The sequence below is a fragment of the Mesitornis unicolor genome, unplaced genomic scaffold, assembly GCF_000695765.1.
Source record: "Mesitornis unicolor isolate BGI_N332 unplaced genomic scaffold, ASM69576v1 scaffold9457, whole genome shotgun sequence".
NCBI lineage: Eukaryota > Metazoa > Chordata > Aves > Mesitornithiformes > Mesitornithidae > Mesitornis > Mesitornis unicolor.
The window spans coordinates 26,759-50,906 of NW_010195744.1; the positions used below are offsets into that span (position 1 = coordinate 26,759).

At 43.8% G+C, this 24,148-nt stretch overlaps 1 protein-coding gene across 1 annotated transcript in view; it reads right to left on the minus strand.

The window, feature by feature from the left end:
- The window catches only part of LOC104543586 (activating molecule in BECN1-regulated autophagy protein 1-like), a gene marked incomplete at its 5' end in the record, with an annotated part of 53,444 nt that overhangs the window by 10,291 nt on the left and 19,005 nt on the right, over window positions 1–24,148 (minus strand). Inside the window, 2 exons of the mRNA XM_010188229.1 lie at window positions 1,168–1,260; window positions 18,882–19,021. Coding sequence (XP_010186531.1) covers window positions 1,168–1,260; window positions 18,882–19,021 — 233 coding nt within the window. The remainder of the gene's footprint in view (window positions 1–1,167; window positions 1,261–18,881; window positions 19,022–24,148) is intronic.

A 24,148-nucleotide genomic window follows, 5' to 3' on the forward strand; every position in this document is an offset into this window, starting at 1 on the left:
GGACCTCCTAGTTTGTCAGCATCACACATGAATGCACTCCAGCAGGCATTTCTGCCCATTCCAGTTGGACAAGGGAAATTCTCTGTTCTCAAAAGCAAACAACAGGAACTGCCTCAAGGCTCTCTCGCTTCTTCCCAGAATCAAACAGTTTAAGTGTATGACACTACAAGAGCTGAATTTTGACAATGCTTGAATGCTCTTTCCTAAACTGACCTCTGGCTGGGAGTGCTGGGAAGGGTAATGAGATTCTAGGAAAGACAGCCTCATTCGCAACCTTTTTTCATAAGGTTTTGAAACCTGCCACACTTTTCTTGCTCTGTCTTTGAGCAGTTCATTCTCGAGCAGTGTTTCTGCCTTCAAGCTGCTTCTAAGCCCATCATGCAAGACTGGTATGTGCTGTCAGAAACTATGAGTAGTGGCAATATCCACTCACATGGTAGAGTAAAGAGAGTAAAGAGTATTTTTTTCCCTCAAACAGTCCAAGGGTATAGACCACCACAGATGCTATCCTGTACACAAGCTCGTAACTTCCTTGGGATCCTAAAGCTCACAATTGAGAAACAAGATTGCAAACCTCTTGCTGAGAAGAGCTGGCTTCAGGAGAAGTACTCTTCACTGGGACAAAACGTAAGGGACTGCAGCATCATCCTCATGTTTACAATAACTGATGTGTGCATCACCAGACAGACTGGATGAGGCAGCCAATAGGACTGTCAAGGGATTTAGTCTTATTTTTAGAGTTTATTGCTGAGAAACAACTGTCCCATGACCAGAAACCAAAGAGATGAAAATCAGTCACCACGACCGCCCAATGGATTTGCACTCATCCCTGTGAAACTCCCAGTTCTTCAGTTATCCTCCAAAGGCTGTTTACTTTGTGTGGTCTTTTTACTGCATCAAGCCCCACACGTTCCTCCTGCAGCTTGCACAAGGATGCTACTGAGGCCACGGATGACACACGAACTTCACTATCACTGGCAGCACTTTTGGGCACTGAATGTCACTTACTGGAAGGAGGCCAGGTGGCCCAACTAGGCAACGTCAGATGTAGAAAAAATTGAATATTTAAAGCTGCCAGTACTAAGGGAAGAAATAAGTGGTGCTGTCGGATATAACAAAAGCAGCAGAAAGGGTCAGGTCTCTCTAAGCCACACCCAGGAGACTCACCCAGGCCTCTCAGTGCTCCTGCTGCTGGAATGCACAGCGAAGACGTTCTCATTCAGCTGGTCCCAGTGGTACTCAACTCCAGAGTTTAAGGCCCTTGAAACACCAAAGAAGGAAAAAACATTAGCATCACAGCATACTATTCCAGCCAGCATGCATTACGCCCCCACAACACAAAGGACAGTGTTGATTCCTGCCCTATGGAAACTGCAGATCTAGCTCAGTTCACATTTTTGTTCAAAGGGCTCACCACCACAAACAGCCTTGCAAACATGGAGCGCTGTATTGCCCAGATTGTCATGCAATGTTCCAGTCATTTCAATTCAGTATGAGCACTGAGGCACAGCAACAGAAGCAGAAACATTTTCAGGAAATGAAGACATACAAGTGTGTGTACAAAATCAGGTTACTTTAGCTCCAAGTGACTAAACAGAATTGGAATAGGAAGGCAAATTCTCTCTGCTGTGTCTGCCAGCATTTCCTGCACTAGGCAATGTTAAGTAAAACACTACTTCTATTTGACAATTAGAATGTCTTGAGTTGGAAGGGACCTTTACAGATCATGTGGTCCAACCCCCCTGCAGTCAGCAGGGACACTGTTACTAGATCAGGTTGCTCAGAGCCCCATCAAGCCTGACCGTGAATATCTCCAGGGATGGGGCCTCCACCATCCCTCTGGGCAACCTGTTCCAGTGATCTAGTATCCTCATATTGAAGAACTTTTTCCTAACATCCAACCTAAATCTACCCTTTTCTAGTTTAAAACCATTACCCCTCATCCTGTCGCTACATGTCCTAGTGAACAGCTCTTCCTCAGATTTCTTATAGGCACCTTTCAGGTACTGGAAGGTTGCTGTAAGGTCCCCCCAGAGTCTTCTCTTCTCCAGGCTGAACAACCCCAACTCTCTCAGCCTATCTTCATAAGAGAGGTGCTCCAGCCCTTTGATCATCTCTCTATCCCTCCTCTGGACCCGCTCCAGCACTTCAATGTCTTTTTTGTGTTGGGGACTCAAAGCTGGACGCAGTACTCCAGGTGAGGTCTCACCAGAGCAGAGTAGAGGGGCAGAATCACCTCCCTCCATCTGCTGGGCCACGCTTCTTGTGATGCAGCCCAGGATGCGGTTGGCCTTCTGGGCTGCAGATGTACACTGGTGGCTCATGTCCAGCTTCTCATCTACCAGTACCCCCAAGTCCTTTTCCTCACGGCTGCCTTCCAGCACATCATGTCCCAGCCTGTACTGGTAACAAGGATTGTTCCAACCCAGGTGCAGGACCCTGCACTTGGCCTTGTTGAACCTATTGAGGTTCACCTGGGCCCACTTCTCCAGGTCCCTCTGGACAACATCCCTTCCCTCTGACACATTAACCTCCCCACCCAGCTTGGTATGAGCGAACCTGCCAAGGGTGCACTCAATCTTGCTGCCAATATCATTAACAAAGATATTAAACAGCACTGGTCCCAGTACAGACACTTGAGGGACACCACTTGTCACTGTCTTCCATCTGGATATCGGCCACTACTCTCTGGATGCAACCATCCAGCCAATTCTTTATCCACTGAACAGTCCACCCATCAAATCCATACCTCTCCAATTTAGAGGGAGGACTGCATCAAAGGCCTTGCAGAAATCCAGATAAGATGACATCCATAGTTTCTTTGCAAATGGTTCTCATTCTGCCTATAAATAAATCTATATACAGCCCTCTCACTAACAGTAATTGTGGAACAAGGGCAGATATAGCAGATATTTCAATAAGTTTCCACAGAGGAGTTTGCACTGGATCAACTACCTGTATGGCCAGACAATCCAAAACTTGAATTTTACACCTAATGCTACTAAGTTTAACATAGCAGCCAACACTCTGGCAACCTGTCACAGTGCATTTCCCAAAAAGATACACAATGCCAGGGCTGGCTAATTACAGGAACAGGCGAGGTTAACAATATATTGCTAATCATCACATAACTGCTGAAGACTATAGGCAGTCACAGAAACTAAACTACCATAACCATGGTGTTGTAAGTGCATTTCCCACTATTCCTAAAGCTCTTAGACTGGAAGGGGATAAGAGTGAATCAGGCTTACCCTGTGCCATACAGAAATGTTGGAGGGCAGGCACACACTGCGCAGTGTAAGCCAGCATGGTGATCCTTGTGGTCCCTTCCAACCTGGTATTCTGTGATTCTATGGGCAAGTAGCTGGTAGATGGTTATGGCTCAGGTACAAAGATGGTGGTGTATGTATATATAAAAGCTGTTGTCCCTGTAATAAGGTGATTCAGTAGAAAGGGCAAGAACCTTAGCTTAGAAGATGCTGAAGGCCAGATGTGCTGCAATGAGAGAGCTACGTGTGCTGGAGGCCTTGGGCCAGGCTGCTGGGTTGACAGCACCCCAGGTTGGGACCAAGGGTGAAAGCTGGAGAAAATTAGGTCAACAAAACCACACAGAGTCTACAAGAAGTAAACAGTCAACAGTATTTATTTCTTTATTTATTTAAATTTTTATGCTGAGCTGGCCCTGAGCTGCATTATACCCCATAAAAGCAGCTGTCAGAGAGATGCAGATTTACAAAGGCTTCAGAGTTTATTGACAGATGGTAACCTGTCACTAAAACTATGCCAGTCCCTCTGGCTGCTCCATTCCCTGCCTAATATACTGAGACTTAGCTGTCACACTTTGCAGTCTGTAAAGTACCACATTCCCTAGGCAGGCAAGACTTTCTGACCTTGTGGGCAAAATTTCCAGTAAAAGCCGAGTTTGCTTGGTAGCTGTAACTATCTCCAACAGAGCTCAATTGACCCATGCTGGTTTTCCCCTCCTTCCACACTTCTTCATGCTTTCCAAAGTACAGGTGTGGTCCCCACAGTCAACTACATGACTGGTATTCTTCACCAAGGTGCTTTGTGTGCCCTACTTGCCTCTGACAGCTCCCAGCTCTAGAAACCAGAAGGCTGCAAAGCTTTCCCTAGGCTAAAATGTGAGTTGGCAATACTGTGTTTCTGCTCTTCCCCCAAACACCATGTTCTACTACACAGAAAGCTCAGCCCTTGTGCACACACACACGTCCAAATCTGATTCATCTCATTTCTATAAAAGCACGATGGTACCAAGCTGACATGCAGTACACCAGGTTAAACACTCCCATCCCTGCTCCGACCCATCCTGCAGAGGCTCGCTACTACACACTCAGGCTGCTGGACAGGAAAGTCTGTTCTAACTCCATGTTGTCAATCTGTACCTTTCCCTGGATGGTGAAATCAATAGCCATTCAATTTAATACATGACACTGCACATTGGTTTTCAAATTCTGCCATTTATTAATCAAGTTCTACTGCCAGGACCCTATCAGCTACTCATTTACTGCCGCAAAATCAAGGACTTGGCTCTCCTTTCCCAGATGGAGGACCTGTAGCAGCTGGTGCCACTGCTCCTGTTTCTGGGTCTGAGAACACTGATGTTTGGCTTAAGCCAAGGTCACAACACTTGGCCACAATGGGAGTTCAACATCCTCAGCACCACTTTAACCTGGCTTTCTAGTCTGGACTGCACGTGTCTCCCTGCAGGGCCAGAAAAGTGGCTCAGAATAAACAACTGGCACTCCCCACTGCAGCAGCAAGCATTCTCCCAGCTACCCTTCAGCAGCCTCTTTCCCCATCAGGGTCAGGTAACCGACCCACTCTCTCCCAGCTCCACCTCTTGCAAGAGACTTGAAGCAATAAAACTCTCAACGTGATCTCTGTTCTCTTTCGCATGAATCTGCACCTCTCTGACCTGCATCTCATCTGCCTCTCCACAGCCCTAAGACCAATATCCTGCTTGCTCCTAATTAAGGCTTCCAGTCTTTGGATGCTTGAGGCTACAGAAGAGATGTTTCAAACTGCGTCAAGGTACAGTGGAGAAAAATGCCTGAACTTTCAAAGGGAACTGGATGGGCACTTTTACACAAAGATCACAACTTCCCTTCTTAATAAGCAAAGATTTAATCAAAGAAATGCTGCTATTGTATGGGTTAAGTGCCAGTTTTAAGACCATGCCTGCATGAGAAACTTGATCACATAATCACACCTTAAGCCAACTTACATACACAACAAGATGTGTGTGACAACCACAATTGCCTTGGTTTAAATTAGATTTGCAATTAAGCTTAAAGATTTGCACTGGTTTAAGCACACCTATTTAAAACAGTACAATCTCCCTTTTCAGAAAGCCTAAAGGTTTTTTAACGCCCATTGCAAAATATTGCTTGAATTTTGTAAATTAGCAAGCCTTTCACAGCACGTTTCCCAGGAGATTTGCAAATCAAGGCCTGACTATTCATTTCATAGAAGCAGAGCTTACACTGGAGAAATGAATATTTTTCAGGTAATGTAAGCATTTAACTTTTGCTCCATCAAACCCTAGACATGGAAATGCTGGAAGCACTTTACATTTTCCAAAGCGTGAGGTAGAAACTCTGTGTAGCATGGAGTATGTTCCCACTTGGATGTGGATGCAGTAAGGAGGACATTTGTTGCCCAGGGCTTCATGGTGAAAAATTGCAATTCTCCACACTGTGTCAGTCATGGACAGTGAAGTCCACTTAGTCAAGTTCTTATTTTCTTCCTTTTTATGGATGTCACTAAGCTCTCTAAGCCCTCCCTGGAAATTTCCATTAGCTTTGTTAAACGCAGAGCTGCTCACAGCCTGGCTCTCCCAGCAGGGATCTGTTCCGAGATGGACTTTTCCTTCACGCCTGTGTCCAGCTCACATTATTAATGAGCTTGGAGAGGATGAAGGGCATAGATTTGCATGCTTTGCTGAAAGTCGAATGAGGATTCAGAGTGGAAGTTAAGTACCAAGAGCCAAGAACTTAGGCAGCACAGCCTCTTCCTCTGCACAGAGGTATTACCTACACAGCTCAGGTATGACCCACTGAAGAAGTGAAGACCTAACTCTGAGAGATAATGACAAAATTATTCATACGTGACAAGAAAGCTGAAACATGATTTACTGCATTGGCTTAACCTGTATTTGAAAAGTAAACTGACAAAGCACAGGTCAGCACAAAACAACTTAGACCCCTGGGTAACCTCCCAGGTGGCATGGAGGCCAGCAGGCATGCCCTGTACTCAGGGAGTCCTCCTCCAGTTCCACACAAGTCAGTAATTCCCAGAAAAGGGGCCATTTCCTGCAAGAGGAGGAGGGATTAGGACAAAAGTTTCCCAACTCTACCTAACAATACAGCTCAGCAGCAAGATGGCAAGGGGAAAAAAAAATTGCATGAGGTGTATGCACATTCAGGAAGGCATAAATAACACTGACTGTCTTACTTAAACCATCCCCAGTACTGAAGAAGGTAGCAGCAACGGGCAAACGCACTGCTCTCCTTCAAATCCTGCCACATGGAAAGGCCCAACAGTAGCACACTTGTCTGCTACAGCACTGAATTAAATTTTGATTAAGACACTGCTGCCTGCAAACCCATCTGAAACTATCAGCACAAGCCCAACATGGAGATGAGTAGCTGCAAAGTGATGCCATGCAGCACACAGCTAGGTGAATATTCGATTTTCACACTGCCAAGGTTCGCTTTCTCCACAGAGGAAATTAGTCTTTAAAGCTGTTTTCTCAAATACACTGCCCATTGAAGATCGCTAAGAGCAAGCACACAAAACCAGATTAGTTTACAAAGGATTTGAATTCCCCAAGATGTGCTTTCCTCCCTTTCTGTAAACTTGTAATTCTTAAACCAATCAAACTGTATCAAGAAAATACAGAGTGAGCTACAGAGAGCAAAGTGACACTGTGCAAAGGAACAGGAATCCATTGTCCTTGTTTGGGAAGGCAGCAGCAGCACACGGTATTTCATGCAATGTAATGCTCGGCCAGATTCCAGATGCGTCCTTGTCAGCAGCTCATTATCTCTTCTGCCTGCGTGTGATGGATCAGCACAGCAAGCCCATCCCTGGCTCCCATGATTAGCCAGGCAATGGTATTGTCAGTACAAGGCAAAGTTTGGCACTCCCAGCAGCTGTCTGGATAGAAAAACAATCATTTCTAACACTCATCTTCATAAATATTTAGCTTTCTGTGCAGGCAATGAACCACGTGCAGATACAAATCCAAGTGAAAACTGGCTGCACTGCAAACTGTATGGAACCAGAAAATGGGATTCCTGGAGTAGCTCTGCTGGGCAGTAATTCCCTTTGACCAAGGAAGAGGGGGCAGCTTCACTGACACTGGACTATTTCAGAGCACACCCTCAGAGTACAGACCATGTATGACTAACCAGGGGAAGAACATGAGACCAAGCGTAAGAATTCCTAACAAGGTAAGTCATACAGAACACAAAATTTGCAGTTTAAAATTAACCACACAGACATCTAAGTGATGTATGAAATTATCCCATATATCACATTCAGAAGAACAATGGAAAGGTCACCCCTTCTCTGCAACCAGCAGCAGTTTCACTCCCTATACTGATACAACCTGCTAATTTTCCAGAATCCTGCAAGCTTCACCCACTTGGAAACCACCAGAAACAGATCCTGACCTTTGAATTGCCAAAGGTGCTGCAGAAGCAGGACAGCAAGCAGCTTGGTGCAGCTGGTAGCAGCTCCCTGCTTCAGAGCTCAATTCAGAACTGCAAGATGACTGGCCCCGTTCATGTGATTGTGCATTTCTGTCAGCTAGGTTAAATAGTGCGATTTTTTGAAGAGGTTCTATTCAAACTCTCACCATTTAAATAAGATCAGTCTTATAAATTTGGAGGCACCAAGAGCTAATAACACTTTTCTTTCTCAACAGCTTGAATATGCACAAGTTTGTTCTACACACCACCGGGCACCTAAAGCTGGATAAAGTCCAGGCTCTTGCAGCCAGTAGGTAAGATTTAGATAGAAGGTACACCTCTAACAGCCATCTTCCTTGGGCAAAAATGTCACATTGTAGCTAAGGAAGAGAATAATCAGTCAGCTAAGCTGTTAGATACCTCAAAGAGAGAGAGACGAGAGTTTAACACAGTAGGAAGAACCCAAAATAGAGTGATCCAAAGGGTCACTACAGCTAAAATCCAAGTGACTTCCAGGAGTCAGCATTTGTAATGTGCCTAAGAGTTTGCATATAGCAGTGGAGCAGACTCATGACATGACTTACAACTCAGACATCATTAACAAGGCCAAGTGCCAGGTCGTGCACTTTGGTTGCAATAACCCCACGCAGCGCTACAGACTTGGGGATGAGTGGCTGGAGCTGCCAGGCAGAAAAGGACCTGGGGGTGTTGGTGGACAGCAGGATGACCATGAGCCAGCACTGTGCCCTTGCAGCCAAGAAGGCCAATGGCATCCTGGGGTGTATCAGAAGGGCTGTGGTGAGTAGGTCAGAGAGGTTCTCCTTCCCCTCTACTCTGCCCTGGTGAGACCACATTTGAAGTATTGTGTTCAGTTCTGGGCCTCTCAGTTCAAGAAGGACAGGGAACTGCTTGAAAGAGTCCAGCACAGAGCTACAAAGATGACTGAGGGAATGGAGCATCTCCCTTATGAGGAGCGGCTGAGGGAGCTGCGTCTCTTTAGCTTGGAGCAGAGGAGACTGAGGGGTGACCTCATTAATGTTTATAAATTTGTAAAGGGCGAGTGTCAGGAGGAAGGAGCCAGGCTTTTCTCAGTGATAGCCAATGACAGGACAAGGGAATGGGTCCAAGTTGGAACACAGGAGGTTCCATGTAAACAAACGGAAAAACTTTTTCACTGTCAGGGTTACAAAGCACTGTACAGACTGCCCAGAGAGGTTGTGGAGTCTCCTTCTGTGGAGACATTCAAAACCCGCCTGGACATGTTCCTGTGTGACCTGGTCTGGGTGATCCTGCTCTGGCAGGGGGGTTAGATTGTACAGTAGTTTTAGCACTACTGAAAAAAATGCCTGTTTATGTGAAGAACAACATACCACCCAGGCCAAATAGCCTAGAATAAAGGTGGCAGAAATAGACCAAGTAAGAATGTCCTGAATTTTCATTGATTTTTCTTCCCACTCAAAATCTTGCCAGTATTCCATGGTATTCTTCAATTATCTGGCTCCAGCCATGTCAAGTAACATGTAGGCATTCTCTGGAAGGTAAATAACAGATTCAAAAATGTAGAGCTTAAAATTCCTTAAATAAGAACAATCTAGCTTGGTATAGCCTTAAATCAAGCTCTAAAGATGGATAACTTAAAGTCCTTCAAAAACCTAAAGGCTTGTTAATTGCTTAAAGTGATTATAGGCAGACTAGTCTCCAAATAAGCTCTGAACCCTTAGAATATCTTAAGCTGTTTATGATCTCTCAGTTCTTCCAGTGGCTTAGACAATTTAGGATGTTAGGAGTGCAAACTGCTTAAGCCTTCTAAGGCCTTAAACATCTTAAACTGCTACAGGTCTTGAGAGCCAAAGTCACTCTTTGAACTACCACTAGCATTTTAGCAGAAACATTCACATTGATTCAAAGGCGACTTCGAAGAAGGCTTGGTTTTATAGATCTTAAGCCAACAAATTAAGCCAGGAAAATACATTTAGAATGGGAGAAATCAACTTCATAATAAATGTTTGAAATCAGCACGCATAGCAAATGCCTTTTTTTTTTTAATAGGACATTGTGATGTGTACACACAAAGCTGCCAGGCTCCAGAACCAAGATCTTGATTTGGTCTAATCTCAATGAGATCCACAGGGCAAGCCAAGTTTTATTTGTTTAATCTTCAGCAGCTTTGAAATTAGCCAACTAAAAAGTGTTCTGTTTAGCACACAGGGGAAACCCGCTTAAAAGCAAAGGAAAAAAAAATCAACAAAAAAAATCCAAATCCACAATTATTACTCCAGTTACTCACAATTCGTTAGACACTGAGTTGAGACCATTTAGGGAACTGGACAGCTTGTGGATTTAAAGAAGGCAAAGAAAAATGAAGAAAAAGTTGGCTGTTTCACTTGCTAGCTGGATTCACTACAGTCCTGATGGAAAACACAGGCAGAAGGGACAATGACTAAAACTTCACAAATAAACTGCATTAAAGACTGGAAAATTAAAGATGATCTTATTGGAAAGCCAAGGGAGTAAACCACCAAAGAAGGAAGGTCTAGTATAGACCTGCAGAGAAAAGAAAGGTTATAAGAAAGCAGGATGGACTGGTGCTGCCAAAGAGGGAAAAGACATTCTAAAAATAAATACGAGGAAAATCGTACTAGAATGGAAAAAGGTCCATTCATCAGCAAGGCTAAGGACAACAATCGATAACGACTCAAAGTAGATACTGAATTTTCTCTCTGAAGCCTCCACTTAAAAAATATCCAAGGGTATTTATGCAATTAAGGAGTAAGAAGAGCAGCCAGAGATAGCAGCTACTTGCACTTATTAATTTAATAAAAAAAGGAAAAAAGTTGGAAAAAATTTTAAAAAATTAACTTTTTTGAGTCATTCACACCTGATTTTTAAACACATTACAAAAAACTGAGGAAGTAACAAAAGGCCAAAAGAGTCAACTTCGCAGTATTCTTCAAAAAGAAAACCATACTTAAATCGGCAATTACTCTCTCCTAAGCATAACTTTTATCCTTAAAGACAGTACTGTAACAAAGAGAAAATAAGAAGATACATGAAAACAATGAAAGAGTGAGGCACAGGCAGTAGGCAGTATGTCAAATAATTGCTTGAATAAATTTAATTGCTTTTGTAGACAGAATTAGAAAAAAGTAAAGGAAGAAAAGGCAGCAGGTGTGATCTGAAAAGATGTAAGTGAAGCATTTGATAACTGTTCTTAAGAGTATGTGGCCATATTCTTAGAAAGACTGCTAGCCAGTCTGAGAACCAGTAAATACCTGCAGAAGCCCAGTGACAAGGTACATAGACTGGTAAGCAGCAGGGGAAGTTTCTTTAACACTGAGCTCTCTATCAAGTTCCCTTTCTCATGGTGGAAAATAAATGTCACCAACCAGCCAGTGCTTCAGAGAGTCTTGAAGAATTGAGAGAGGGAAATGAACTTGTTAGTAACTGAAGACTTAAAGCAGCTCTCAAAATTTATCTCTAGGATTCATAGACATATTAAGTGGAATTTTATGAGGGCATCTTCCACCTAATGGCATCATTCATCCTGGATATCAAATTCACATACAGAAACGGAAACAGAAGTGGAATAAAAACCAGTATCAGAATGGAGATATAATTTCAAGCCTCCATATTACCACTCCTCTTGCATCTGCAATTACCGAGCTTCTCAGCACTCAGGATACCTAAGGCTTCTCTGCACAATTTGGAAAAATCCATTTCAGTTTTCCCTTAAATGCATGAATGACAAAATCCAAATATAAAGTTTCAGGATGTATCTTTAGCACAAAATTGGCAATCTTCCCCCCTTTTCAGTCCTTTTATAAATCAAAATAATCCTTTAGCCTCATTTAGAAAATTCAATGTATCTTGCAGTTAACAGGCAGCAAAAGTCCAGGACACCCATTGTCTTACTCGGCAGGGTTGCTAACATCCCTCCCTTAGACATGAGGGAAGACAGCTCCTCCTTCTGTCTCTCTTCACTCCATCCTCCAGAAGGTACTCTTAAAAGGAAAATGATGAACCAGGGCTTATCCTCTTGGGGGGCATCATTGCTAGAGGCTGAAGAGCCTGAGGACTGGAGCCAGCCAGAGAGACAAGACTGACAGCTGGACAGATTAACCATCTCTACCAACACTGATGACTGGATGCAGGCACACTGTCCCCATTACTAGATGAGAGGATTTGCAATTCTCAGAGGGAGGGGAAAAATTGTACTGGCATGGACAGACAATTGTGATGATCCTCTACAAAGCACAGGAATTTATCATGAAGAGAATGTTCCTAGAATAATTTCATGTTAGAGGCAGATCTCACCACAAAGAATTAAAACCGGCACACAGCATAGCACTGAACCAGTTTAAGACTTTCCACACCTACTTCCCAATGACAGAATTCCAAGGGATGCTGCCTCTGAACCAGATACATCTTTGGAGGTATTTTAATTCCATTACCAAAGGCTCTGTCTGCTGAAGAAATCCTTTGTCTCTTGTGGATGCCTGCATTACATGGCCAGCCCCAGACAAGGTGCGTGGAGTGCTTGGTTTTGAAACAGTTTTCTCAGAACACTGAGGTTTTTTGGATTAGTATTTTCAAAATCACGTGAGCACTGAACCCTTCCAGAACCTGCTCCTGAGCATGGGAGGGCACTCAAGATGAAACAATGAAGAACTGGTATTTGGACCCCCTGTCTTTCTCCCATGGCAGTCCCCTACAAAAGCAGCCAGCAAAGGGCAATAAGCATGCAGTCTGCTGCTCCTCACTTCCAGTCTCACCTGTTCATGTTCTACAAGACAATGTCTGAGAAGCCTCACCAGGGGTATTTCTGAATGGGAAAGCTCTTATTAGGATTATAGGATTGGAAGGGCTATGAGCACTAAAACCCAAAATCCTTTTTAATTCAGTACAGGTATTTCTACTGTACAGGTATTTCATTCTATGTTGCAACAGCCAAAGATTCAGGAACTGAATCAAACTTTCAACTACACAGAGCCAAAAGAGACATACAATACTTAAGTGATCATCAGCAGTGGTCACAGTTCAAAGGATGTCAGCCAGCATGCAGCTGGGGAGACAGTGTGGGAAGTCTAAAAAGCATTAAGAGCCACAGAAAAAACTCTGTGTGCAGCAGGACAGCAGAGGAGCAGAGGGAATTCATACTGCTCTGTATCACCTCCTATGACAGACCTCCAGGCCACAGCTAGTGGTACGTGATAGTCCACTTTGTTCACTAAGTGGAGTACACCATCTCAAGTGGTGTGCCTGAAGAGATTCCTGGTTTTGTGCAGCATGGTGTGAAAAGAATTTAGTGTCTTGATACAGCTCAAGGGTGTCCACCCCATTTCTGAACTGAACACAAACTTACCTTGCATCCAGAAAGCACAGACTACCATGTGCTAATGTGAAGCTATATGCAAGCAAATGGCAGACTCGTGATCTAATAGGTATGCACTTCTATCAGCTGGCACCCATTTATACATGGAACCATGACAAGACTGGACTATAAGACCCTCAAGAAAAGGAACAGGCTGTCACAGCCTCATACAGACCGCAACCTGTTTCCTATCCACCTCTGAGGGCCAAAACTCTATCAGCAGGACCTGTCTGTGAACCACAGACCTGAGTACCCTCATTCCAGTCTGTTATCATTGCAATCCATTAAAAACTGTTTAAAAAAGCAACAAGACACACATGAAACATCCCCCAAAGAAACTCTGTCTATGATCTACATTCATTACTCTGTGCATCCTCAGGAGTTGCAAATGCATTTCTTCACACCAGCTTCCTGTACTTTGTGCTCTCTTCCCAAGTCTTTGTGCTGACTTCCCTGAACTTTTTCCCAGGGTGTCCTTCTCTTACATGGTGGCTGGTAATTTTTCCAACAAAAACGAAAGATCAGACTTGTGAAAAGTGAATTGCTTGTCCTGTTAGTCATTTGCAGAGGAAGCTGCTTCTGAAATCTGGGTTCCTTTCCTACTGCTTTCACACAGATCAGTCCCCAAACAGACAGTAAATCAGTAGAAAAAGTTTTAAACAGGTCACAGAGATGGATAGTTTGTTTATTTGCAAGCAAATGAAACCAGCAGCTAAACAAGCAAAAGAAAAGAACATAAGGACAGGCAGCCACACTCCGCCAGCTTTGCTATATACCATTCTTACTTGGAATAGTACTGACAAATTCACTGACAAATGGGATCTCTGGGTTTTCAATACAAGTCTGTACCTAATACTGCATGTTCAAACTAACATACTAGTAAACAACATAAGTTGGACAGCCTTTGAGTGTTTGGGAAAGGAGGAACTTTCCTGACACTACATTAAAAGTTTCTTCCAATTTAATCACATAGAAAGCAGAGCACACAGACTTATGCCTTTCAAAGGCACAGTTTAATGAGCTTGGTGTCACCCTGAAATCTAAGGAAATGGGTACACAATGTCCTCTCTTTCCTTTACTAACCAGAATCACAGAATGCAACCCTGCTAGACATTTATTGTATCCTCATAGCTGCTGTACTGGCTCACAAACCTCAGTCTCTTACAGGCTTCTTTCAGGTCCATTAGGTGCATTTCCAAGTGCGGATGAACACTGCTGTCACCACCTCACCTCCTGATAGCATAACAGGTCTGAGAGCCAACTTGTCAACACCTGTTTAGACATGGACCCTGGGTTTAAAGCACTGACCACTGCCTCATGGCTCAGCAGTCCAGTCCCACCCCCAGACACAAGTATTACAAGTCATGCACTTGTCTCTGCAAGCCAGCCAAGCTGCATCATCAAAGAGCTAAGCCCTTTGCATCCCCTCAACCAACGTAGAGGCTATTGCACAAATCAGCTGGTTTGCCACCTTTCTCTAGTTTGCAGCCACAACCTAGTCATAGTCAATTTATTCCTCTTTGTCCTCTAATAAAAAAATATATAAATTTAAATAGTTCTCCTTTCCTGGAGATTTATGGAAGGCTACATAACCCTCTCCTTAGTCTTCCCTGAGGACCCCAAGCTGCAGGCTTTCTTAGATAAAAATGCTCTACTGCCCCCACTAGCAGCTTTTCTCAACTACTGTACCGGTTCAAAACCACTTCTGAATATAGATTTGTGAATTTAAAACTCTTCCAGCTTATGTTTCCAGCTAGTTTCTTCTATAGTGATACTAATATCCTGCTATCTCTGCTGTTAGGCATCTTGTGTATCATCCTAGAACTAAAATTGTTGTTTTTATAGCCTCATGTATCGATGGCTTAATCACCTACGATCAACTAAAACCTCAGGTCTCTCTCCTTCTCTGTCATTTTAATGACTGAGCTCAGTGTTATTAGTCACCAGGTGCACTTTGTACTATTAAGTTCTCATTTCTATAGCTCCAGTCACTTTCAAGGCAATCCAATTCTTGTGAAATACTCTGAACTTTCTGTGCAATGACAAAGTTAATGTTACATCCTCTGCAAAATTATTCAGCACACCTTTACAAGGCATTATGTAAATAGTATTAATAACCAGACTCAGAACAGATTCGTAAGGTAAGTCCATCAATGACCTCTTCTGTGACAGTCCAGCTCTCAATCATGTTGTACTCTTCACTGTAGCGAGGCCCTCACCTGCTCTTTACCAGATCTTGTTCTAATCCCAGTTCTTTACAAATTAACTAGTTCTACTGTAGTTCCAACATGGGACCTGTCTTACTAAAACACAGAGGTATTAGACCTGGAGCAAGACCTTAGTTGACCCTGTAACTAAAAATACATACCTGTCTTCAAGAATTTAATGTATCCAACCTGCTACATTCCACCTTAGTCAAATCACAAAGTATTTGATCCTGCTTTCCATGGGTTTGATTTTCCTTTCCTTCAAAACATACCCCATAAACATAACAATCAATTTTTAAAACATATGGTAACAGACCATGAAAAATGGATTGCCTGCAGCAACAATGAATGAGAAAGATCATGGAGCAAGTGTGATGAACCAGCTCAAAGCACTTCAAAGGAAGGTTATGCTGTTAGTCTGGTGGGATTTCAAAGGTACTGTGCATTGTGAATTGCTCCTAAGGAGCCAAACCATTAATTCGGACACATACTGTCATCAACTGGATAAATTAAACGATGGTATCAAACAGAAGTGTTCATGAGAACATCTCTTCACCATGAGAACGCCAGACCACACACAAGTTTGGTCACTCGTCAAGAACAGTTTCAGCTTGGATGGGATGTGTTACCACATCCATCGTATTTGCCAGACATGGCACCATCAGACTACCATTTGTTTTGTTCTTTACAAAATGCCTCAAATAGTAAAATCTTCACTGATGACGAGGAAATCAAATCATTCTTGGAACAGTTTTTTGCCAAAAAGATAAGAACTTTTTTGAGCGTGGAATCATGAAGTTACCTGCAAAAGGTAAATGAACAAAATGGACAATATATTGTTTAATATTTATTGTTTAATGTTTGCCATGAAAAATTCAACTTCCATTTATCCAGAAAAAAATGAATTACTTTTTGGCCAACCCAATACTTTTTCTGAAGAACTCAGGAAGGACTACTTGCATAGCGTTTCATGAGCCCATGGAGCTTCAAGTGATGCCTTTTTTTTTCTGGTCAGCTTGTACTACCAGCCTACTCATCTCATTTTCCTTGAGCACACGCTTTTAAAGTCCTGTATTTGAGGCACAGCTGCTACTCCAACCTGTTTATGTGATCCCTGTAGTACTTGGTTATGATTCTCTGGGTCTTTATTCCCATGTGCAGTGGAGACATCTGAAACCATCTCAGCTGTTTGCTACTGACCACCGTTTCCCTTGCCAAATTATAACAGTGGGGATGTTTTCAGCAGTACAGCGTTTTCTTGACCCCTGCTGTTTGCTAGGCTATCTGCCACATAGTACTCCATCAATTGCCAAACTCTTTATTTTTCTCTTCCTTTGTATTACTGTGTATGAAAACTACACAAATATTTTTCATCTTTGTTCCTCGCTTCTCAACTTAAAGTCAACAGATATCCTAATCTCAAACCAACTATTGAGCCAAGAACTACTGAGATGGTATCTACATGTTCGGATTTTTCTTTTCTCTGAGGATCTTCAAAGTAGATCTGGGGCAGACATCACAGTCGCAAGCCACTTCTGCTCTGATAGAGCCTGCCTCACTCGTATATTCTGGTGTTAGATTCTCAATGCAAATTACTCAGCTCGGTGAATAGCTGCACTTTCATGCAGATGTTTTTAAGTCACTCTAGCACTGCTTGTCTATAAAATAGTACAGTTGAGAATGGAACTTATCAGGTGTCCTGCTCCCAAAAGAACCCACCCTAGCCCATGTGAGGTCTGCAATGATCACCAGAAACATCAGTTACCCCAACCCACCAGCAGGAAACCTGTTGAAGCATTTCCATCAAACCACCAATAGATCTTCCACCTCTACAGCCACCTTGGTTTATGTTCATATACAAAAAGTTTATTTTTGTTGAAATTGTGCATGACAGTTGTTGTGACAGAAGTAAGGAGATGGAAGCATCACGGTGAGCTAAGAAGGTTTCACAGAGATGCTGCAGAAGGACTGACAGTAATATAACATAACATGAAAGTGTTCCTGTTGTGCCTTTAAGTAGTGAGGTGTCAAAAGGAGACATGCCACTTAGCCTGGGGCTACTGCAAGCTCCAGAATGGATACCTAATGTGTGGTATGGTGAGCCAGGACAGCCAGACCAAGCTCAACTCTGCAGCACTCAGTCATAGCATCCACCCTCAGGGAGATTTAATTTCCCTGAGTTCTCGTCTAAGTTCATCTCATGAGCCCTAATCAGTAGACTAGATCTTATCACTTCTCTGTACTGAAAATAACTTAGGATAACTCTCTAGAGTTCGAGAAGAAGAGAGCCATTATTCCTGAGTAATTCTTCTGCTTAGAAAGTACAGCAACTATTCTTGAAGAAAGCCACTTACCCTGGAAGAGAGTGATTATAGCTTATTCCACAATAGTATCTTGTAGAATTTCATGTATAAATAAGGCCTTGATGAAAGATTATGTTCAAGAGAACAAGGAGGCTGGTTGAAGAGCACTGGCATTCTGTACTGCTGAAATTGGTCCAATTTGAATTCCAAACACAGATTTCACCAGAAGGCTATACTGAATTAGTCACTATTAGAATTGTATATATTTGTTCTGATTTAAGACAGTGGTTCTGCACTGACCACATGACTCTCTTCAAGCAGCACACGCCTGATCTCATGCACAACAGAGTCCGCAAGCATGCAGTAAGATCACCAGCAGTGCTGCAAGTTTCTAGCTGCCAGCTTTTCAGTTACAAGGAACTTCAACATGTGAAGCATAACCCAAAAGAATACCAAGGTAGTTTAGTACCAGGAAATAACTGAAGCAGAGAAATCCCTGAAGTGTTCCTGCAGCATAAAAGAAACACCTCTCCAAAAGAAGCACTCGCACAACACAACAGAGAAAAAGGGTCTCCAAGTATGGTGCAGAGACTACCCAAGAACACTGAAAGCAATACATGTTTCACTGCTCAGATACTCAGTCATGATGTGTGTCATGCCACATCTAAATTTGCTTGTGCTTCTTTGCAAGTTTACAAAGAGACAGTTGCACCCTTTGTGGCGCTGTATAAAGAAAGAATTAAAGTCTACATGCCACACCACTGGGCTTTCAAGTGAGGACAAAAACAATTTACTGGCTTGCTCATAATAATGACAAAATTCTTTGCAGTTCACAGAATCTCATGCTTCAATACTGTAACAAGTATATGCTAAGTCTAGGTCTGCAGCTTCCAAGCTGGTTGGTGGTCTCCAAGGGGTCCATGAAAGCTGAGGAAAGCAAGCATATCACTAACTGCTCAAATTTGCTGTTCTCATTGGAAACTTTTAGGAGTCCATAAATTCAGAGAGCCTGGAAGACACTGCACTAGAAAGCCTAGAAAGACATGGGAAATAAAGTGAGCTACAAGATGCACTTCAAACAGCCTCAGAATTTTGTAATCAGCAAAACAAATATTGATTGTAAGAGACTTAGGTAAGCACTGTGGTAGTCCAAAAGGAGTATTAGGAGCTGGTTTTTTGGGTCCCTCAAGCCCCAGCCCCAGGCAGTGAAAAGCCATCTTATCCCCACTGCCTTAAGAACAGAACAGCCAAAGCAGTTATACCGCCATGGAAAGCAATCACTTACTCTGGTCGGCAGATCACCAGGTCCCCTTTGTTGGTGCCATACGCCAATCCCAGGCCTGGCTCAGGCAGCCAGCGAGCAGAGTTGATGCTGACATGTCTTCTCTGGTCGGCAGGCATCGGGTACAGAACGTTGAAAACTCTCTGAAAAAAATAACAGGAGATTACTTGACGGGACAGTACAAGGCAGGTGAGCCAAGGTGGCTCAAACAAATGTTCAGTCTCCCTGCAGCAGCACAGCTGGCCAAGGAGACACGTCACTTTACAGGATGTTGCAAGAAAGCACTAATCCAGCAGTGAGAGTAAGCAGCTGCTAGAGCTGCACATACATGTGCCCCTAAGTGTTTAACAGGCTGACTGGCACACAGCTGTAGAGCAGGAGAAATTCAGCTCCCAGGAGAATCTGCATGTCACTCAGCGGGCTGCACAGTCCTTCTATTCAAACTAATTAAACAAAGTGATGGAGACAAGTGGTACAGTCATTACAGAGCAAGACAACTGGGACTCTTCCATCCTTCACCTCTCATCTAAACTCACTAGGGCAGAACAGGAAACTGGCAAGTGCAAGGGCTCTCAGCATCAAAGGTTTATTGTTTCTACGAAGCAAACCAAACTTCATGCAAAAATAATATACTTTTTTTTTATTTTTTTAAACATCTAAACAGCCTCTTGAAAATGTTTCACAGTTTGACCCACCTCCACGTCAAGAGTGCACAAAGGAAAAGGAAATCCAGAGATCATGAGAATAACACAAGTAACAAATCCCCCAGTTCAGGTCCCCTCCTGACACCATTGATTTTACCTGCAGTAAGGTAAGAAGCTGAAGAGCTGCTAAGACTGCAGGTAGTTGGCACGGCTGCAAGCCAGTGCTTCCCAAATGATGCATTAATGCAAGTGAATGAAAACCCTGTGCACCTGAAGGACCAATAGCAAGCTCAGCTTTCTGGTCTGCCCTAGCTTGGTTTCTGAAGCATGTGAGCTTGAAAAGCAAAAATGATGAAGCGGAACAGATTATACCCTACGCAGATACTCTCCTTCTACTTCAAGAAGCTAATGCCTTTTGTACAGCACAATGCTTTCCTGCCATCCAGCAACCAGAACTGGGTATGCTGACAACACTCCATTTAGTCAGAAAATACGACACATGTAGATCATAAAAACAGAGGCATAGGAAAGTGGGGCAATGAGTCGCTATTGCCACCAGGAACAGACAGGGACGAGCCGCTTCAGCGGACTGGGGCATCAGAGCACGTTCCATCACAGCTTCAGAAGGGTAGGACTGAAGAGTGCATTTACAAGTTCAAATCATTAACAGAATTTCTGCAGAAATTTACCTAGGATTTAAACCTGGAGTCATTGCAGGTAACACAGCCTTCAAATCTAGATTTTCAATGGGATAAGCCCCGGGTGAAAGATATGTTTTCATTACATTTTCTGGTGGGCAACCATCCATCCACCACAAAACCTTTCTTCCAGACTCCTCAGAAAAGGGGACAGTGCTGGAGCAGGATGCAGGGAAGGGAATGGGGATGTGCTGGAACAACAGGATAGCTGATCAACCACTAGTGCACTGCTGAGGTGGCCTGAAGTAACAATCAGAATTATTAGGGTGGGACTCATTAGCTGGCATAACAAACTGGGGCTGTTTTAATATGTAGCTCTATTGCCCACCCCACATCTCGTCCGTTTGATAATTTAACTTGAGAAGTCTGAAGCAGAGACCACGTAACTCTGAGCCCTCCAACAGCCAGTACCCAGAGCCTTCATCTTGAAATAACGCAAAGAAAGAAGTCAGAGCAAAACAATACAGCTACATTATTTCTTGTTATCAGTAACACACTTAACCTCTCCTCTGAGGCAGCCAGATTAGAGGAGGAAACATCCTTAAGAATTTCTCTGTGTAACAGAAGCTGGTCACTCTTTGCCCTGGCTATCACTCAGTAGTTAGCATATTCAGAGAAGCTCAGTGCTTGGATGGAAGAAACAGACCCTTAGGGGTTTATCTAGCTTTTACCCATTTCTGTCATTTCTGCCCTGTTCCCTCCTTGCCTTGCTTGCAGGAGGTGGGGGAGGAAGGGGGGAGGAGAAAAAGGAGAGGGGAAAAAAAAAGAAATATGTATGATGGTAGCACCTGTTACCATGGAGATCACGGTGCACTCTGAGATGGGGAGACTGGATTTTGAGGAGGAGGAGGAAGGAGAAAGGGAGGGGTCTGCCAGAGCTGGGAGCATAAATTCATAAAATAAGCATTCCAAATCTCTCAAGAACTGCAAGGGTTTTCCATCATACCCTTCTTTGGCAAGTCAGAAGCAGCCAGTTTCTCTTCTCCTGAGAATGGCTTTGCAAGGTACCGCAGCTGGAGAAGCTGCCGTCCTGGGCTGGCCGCAAGCGCTCCTCCGCAGGCAGGGCAGTTCACACAGCCATTGCCCCGCAGGCTCCACACCAGCCACACCAAGGGGGCACATTTGCTAGCTACAGCTCAGCATCCAGGTGCTCTGCAGTAAATAGCACCCCATGGAAAGTGCTGCCAAGGACATGGGTCTGCTTCTGACAACCTGCAAAAATGTTGGCTGAGGGCAGAATCTCAAAGACAAGATGGCTTAAAAATGCTGCGTGAGAATAGCTGCTTCATCACTCCACTCCATTCACTTCTAAACAGCTTGTCACACCGAAGAGCTCCCCTCCCCTGCTGCTTCCCACTCCCACGCTAATGGGACAACTCCATGCAGTGTTAAGGGTGATGACATCCGCGCGTGTGGTAATTAGTACATAAAAAGAGAAAGCAGCTGTACTGGCATAATCACCACTCGCAGCAGTAACCAGAACCCAGCTAATCAATCTGATGCAGTCATACAGGCTGGCTGTTGCAATTGCATCCATTAGCAAGACCCCCTGCTCCATCTACAGAGCAGAAAAAAAAATTAAAGTTCCTTCAACATCGGCAGGTCCTTCTCTTCAAAGAAGGTCAGAAGCCTGCCAGGAAGCATTATCCTTCCCAGATCACAGCTAATTCCTTTCAGATACTTTTTTTTGCCTTTTTGTTTCCATTGCTAAATCTTATAAAAAGTTACTAAGCTAGTTCAACCAAAGTAGCCAGCCTGAAAAGATACCACAGAGCGACCACACATATTTGCCAGTGGGAGTGTCCATGCTTTCTAGTTCTGAACTTCTAGGAGGAATATTCAAGTTATTACAGGAATCCTACACTAACACAATTCTCCAGTTTCTATGTCAGGACATTGCTGGCAACTCTCACTCTTAAAAGCAGCAATACAAATGCATAAAGTTGATAATCCACCAGTTCCATTTCATTAGGGCTGGTCCATAGCCTAGTTGCAGGCCATGTGTAACAGCCATATTGATGGCCGAGGGCTCAGGAACCAGTTTAGAACCACTGTTTTAAAAGTCCACTAATCTTTAAGGTGCCCACCACACCCTACCACAGCCTCCAGAGAGCTGATTTGTAGTGGCATTTTCATTTAGGCCAAATACCACGTTGCATCACACTTTACCAGACCATAATCACTGCGAGCAGTCACAGAAAGCTTCCAGGCTCTTCACCATAACCAATGTCAAACTTGCTCCTAGTTTTACACTACTACACTAATTACACTGCTAATTCAGTAATACATAGCCACACCATTAGATGTGGTGAATCAGCATTTTATGATGCTGGCAGTTGCATTTGTTTCCAGATGCTGTTCTGAAATAGAGTTCTGGATGGTATGTTTTGCTAACTATAAACACTGTGAAGTTTGAGGAGTGGGAGCTTCAGAACATCCCTACAGAAGCTTAAGCCCAGACAGGCAATGTAAGTATAGCAAGCTGTTCTCTTCTTGGCAACAACATAAACATATAAACGTCATTCAGTAAGCAAGAAAGGTCCTACCCCTTCCCTTTAGCGCCACACAACCCAGCCCGGATTACACAGAACAGTTGCTTGACCTGTGCTTATGTTTGTAGAAAACTCTGTCTCTGGTGATCTTCCCACACTTCCAGGAGATTCCGTAAGTATTCTGTCATTTCAGGGACTCCATCTCCCCTCTGAGTTCAGGGGCTGTCAGCAAGATATAAAAAGTCTTCCTCTAGAAATATCAAAACTGTCTAAGTATCTAAGCTTCCACACAAAAGGTGACTCTTGGACAAAGGGAAAGCAATACTCCCTAAAGAAGCAGCTGGTTGCTTCTGTTCTACATCCTTGTAACCATGAAGTAAAGGGAAGAATTTGGTTGAGTAATTTATGTCTACACTTCTCTACTTTGAAAGACTGCACTAGAAGCAACTACTTATCTCTTTGGTGTGCCTTTTCCATCCTCCCTGAACAGAAGTGTGTACGTATATCGTCTACTAAACTCCCTAAAGCTCATTTCATCACTTCACAGCCACTTCTTCAACATTGAATTCAGCAGGGGAGAAGATGGCTCAGAGAAAGCAGGGCTGTAAGGCATGAGGGAAAAGAAAAAAACAAACCCTCAAAGTGCTCAGTAAACGAGCTGCATGTGGAGTGCAAAGGCCACCTCAAGTCCGCTGCTGCTGCTGCTCCTCCACCTTGTCACTGCTGGCACATCAGTCCTGTAGCACCTGCCACAGCCACCGCTTAGGTATTAAAGTAAATATTTACTTATGGCAGAGAGCCAGGAGAGGCTGCATGACAATCAACAGCCTCAAGGAATCTTTCCCAATGATCCCTTCCTTGCCATCAAGCTGCTGCACTTACGTGGGAAGAAGGGCGCCCAGGGCACAACACATAAGCAGAGAGCTAGACAGGTAATTTGTACCTGCCCTGGGGGGGTAAGAAATTTTTTTGCTAAAAGCCTCTGCTCTGCAAAGCCCTAGTTATTGACCTAATGTTTCCCTCTTCCCCTCCCACGCTGTTCCTGGGAAGCTGCTGCTGCTGCTATTTAATAACACTCTTCAAATTCCACCTATACCCTCCATTTCTGGGGTGTGCCAACATTAAGAAGCAGGGCAGGGCAATGGCCAGGATCCTGTCACTCACAGAGCCGCAGCAGGCTGCCCAAGCCTGCACTACCGCTGCCTCACCTGGTCTGAACAGCACTGCGCCCCAAGGCACCACGTCATCTGCACAGCCACCTCTGCTCAAGGCCTTCCCACTCCTAAGGTGAGCAACAGGAGGCAGATGAGTGCTGAACACCACTTGTTTGGCAGAGAGGGACCTTCCTTCTCTTTCTGGCACTGAAGAAAGAAAAAACCATGTCTTGAAGCTGGAGATGAGAAAGTTGGCACAAGCGGGTAGGGAAACTCAGCAGG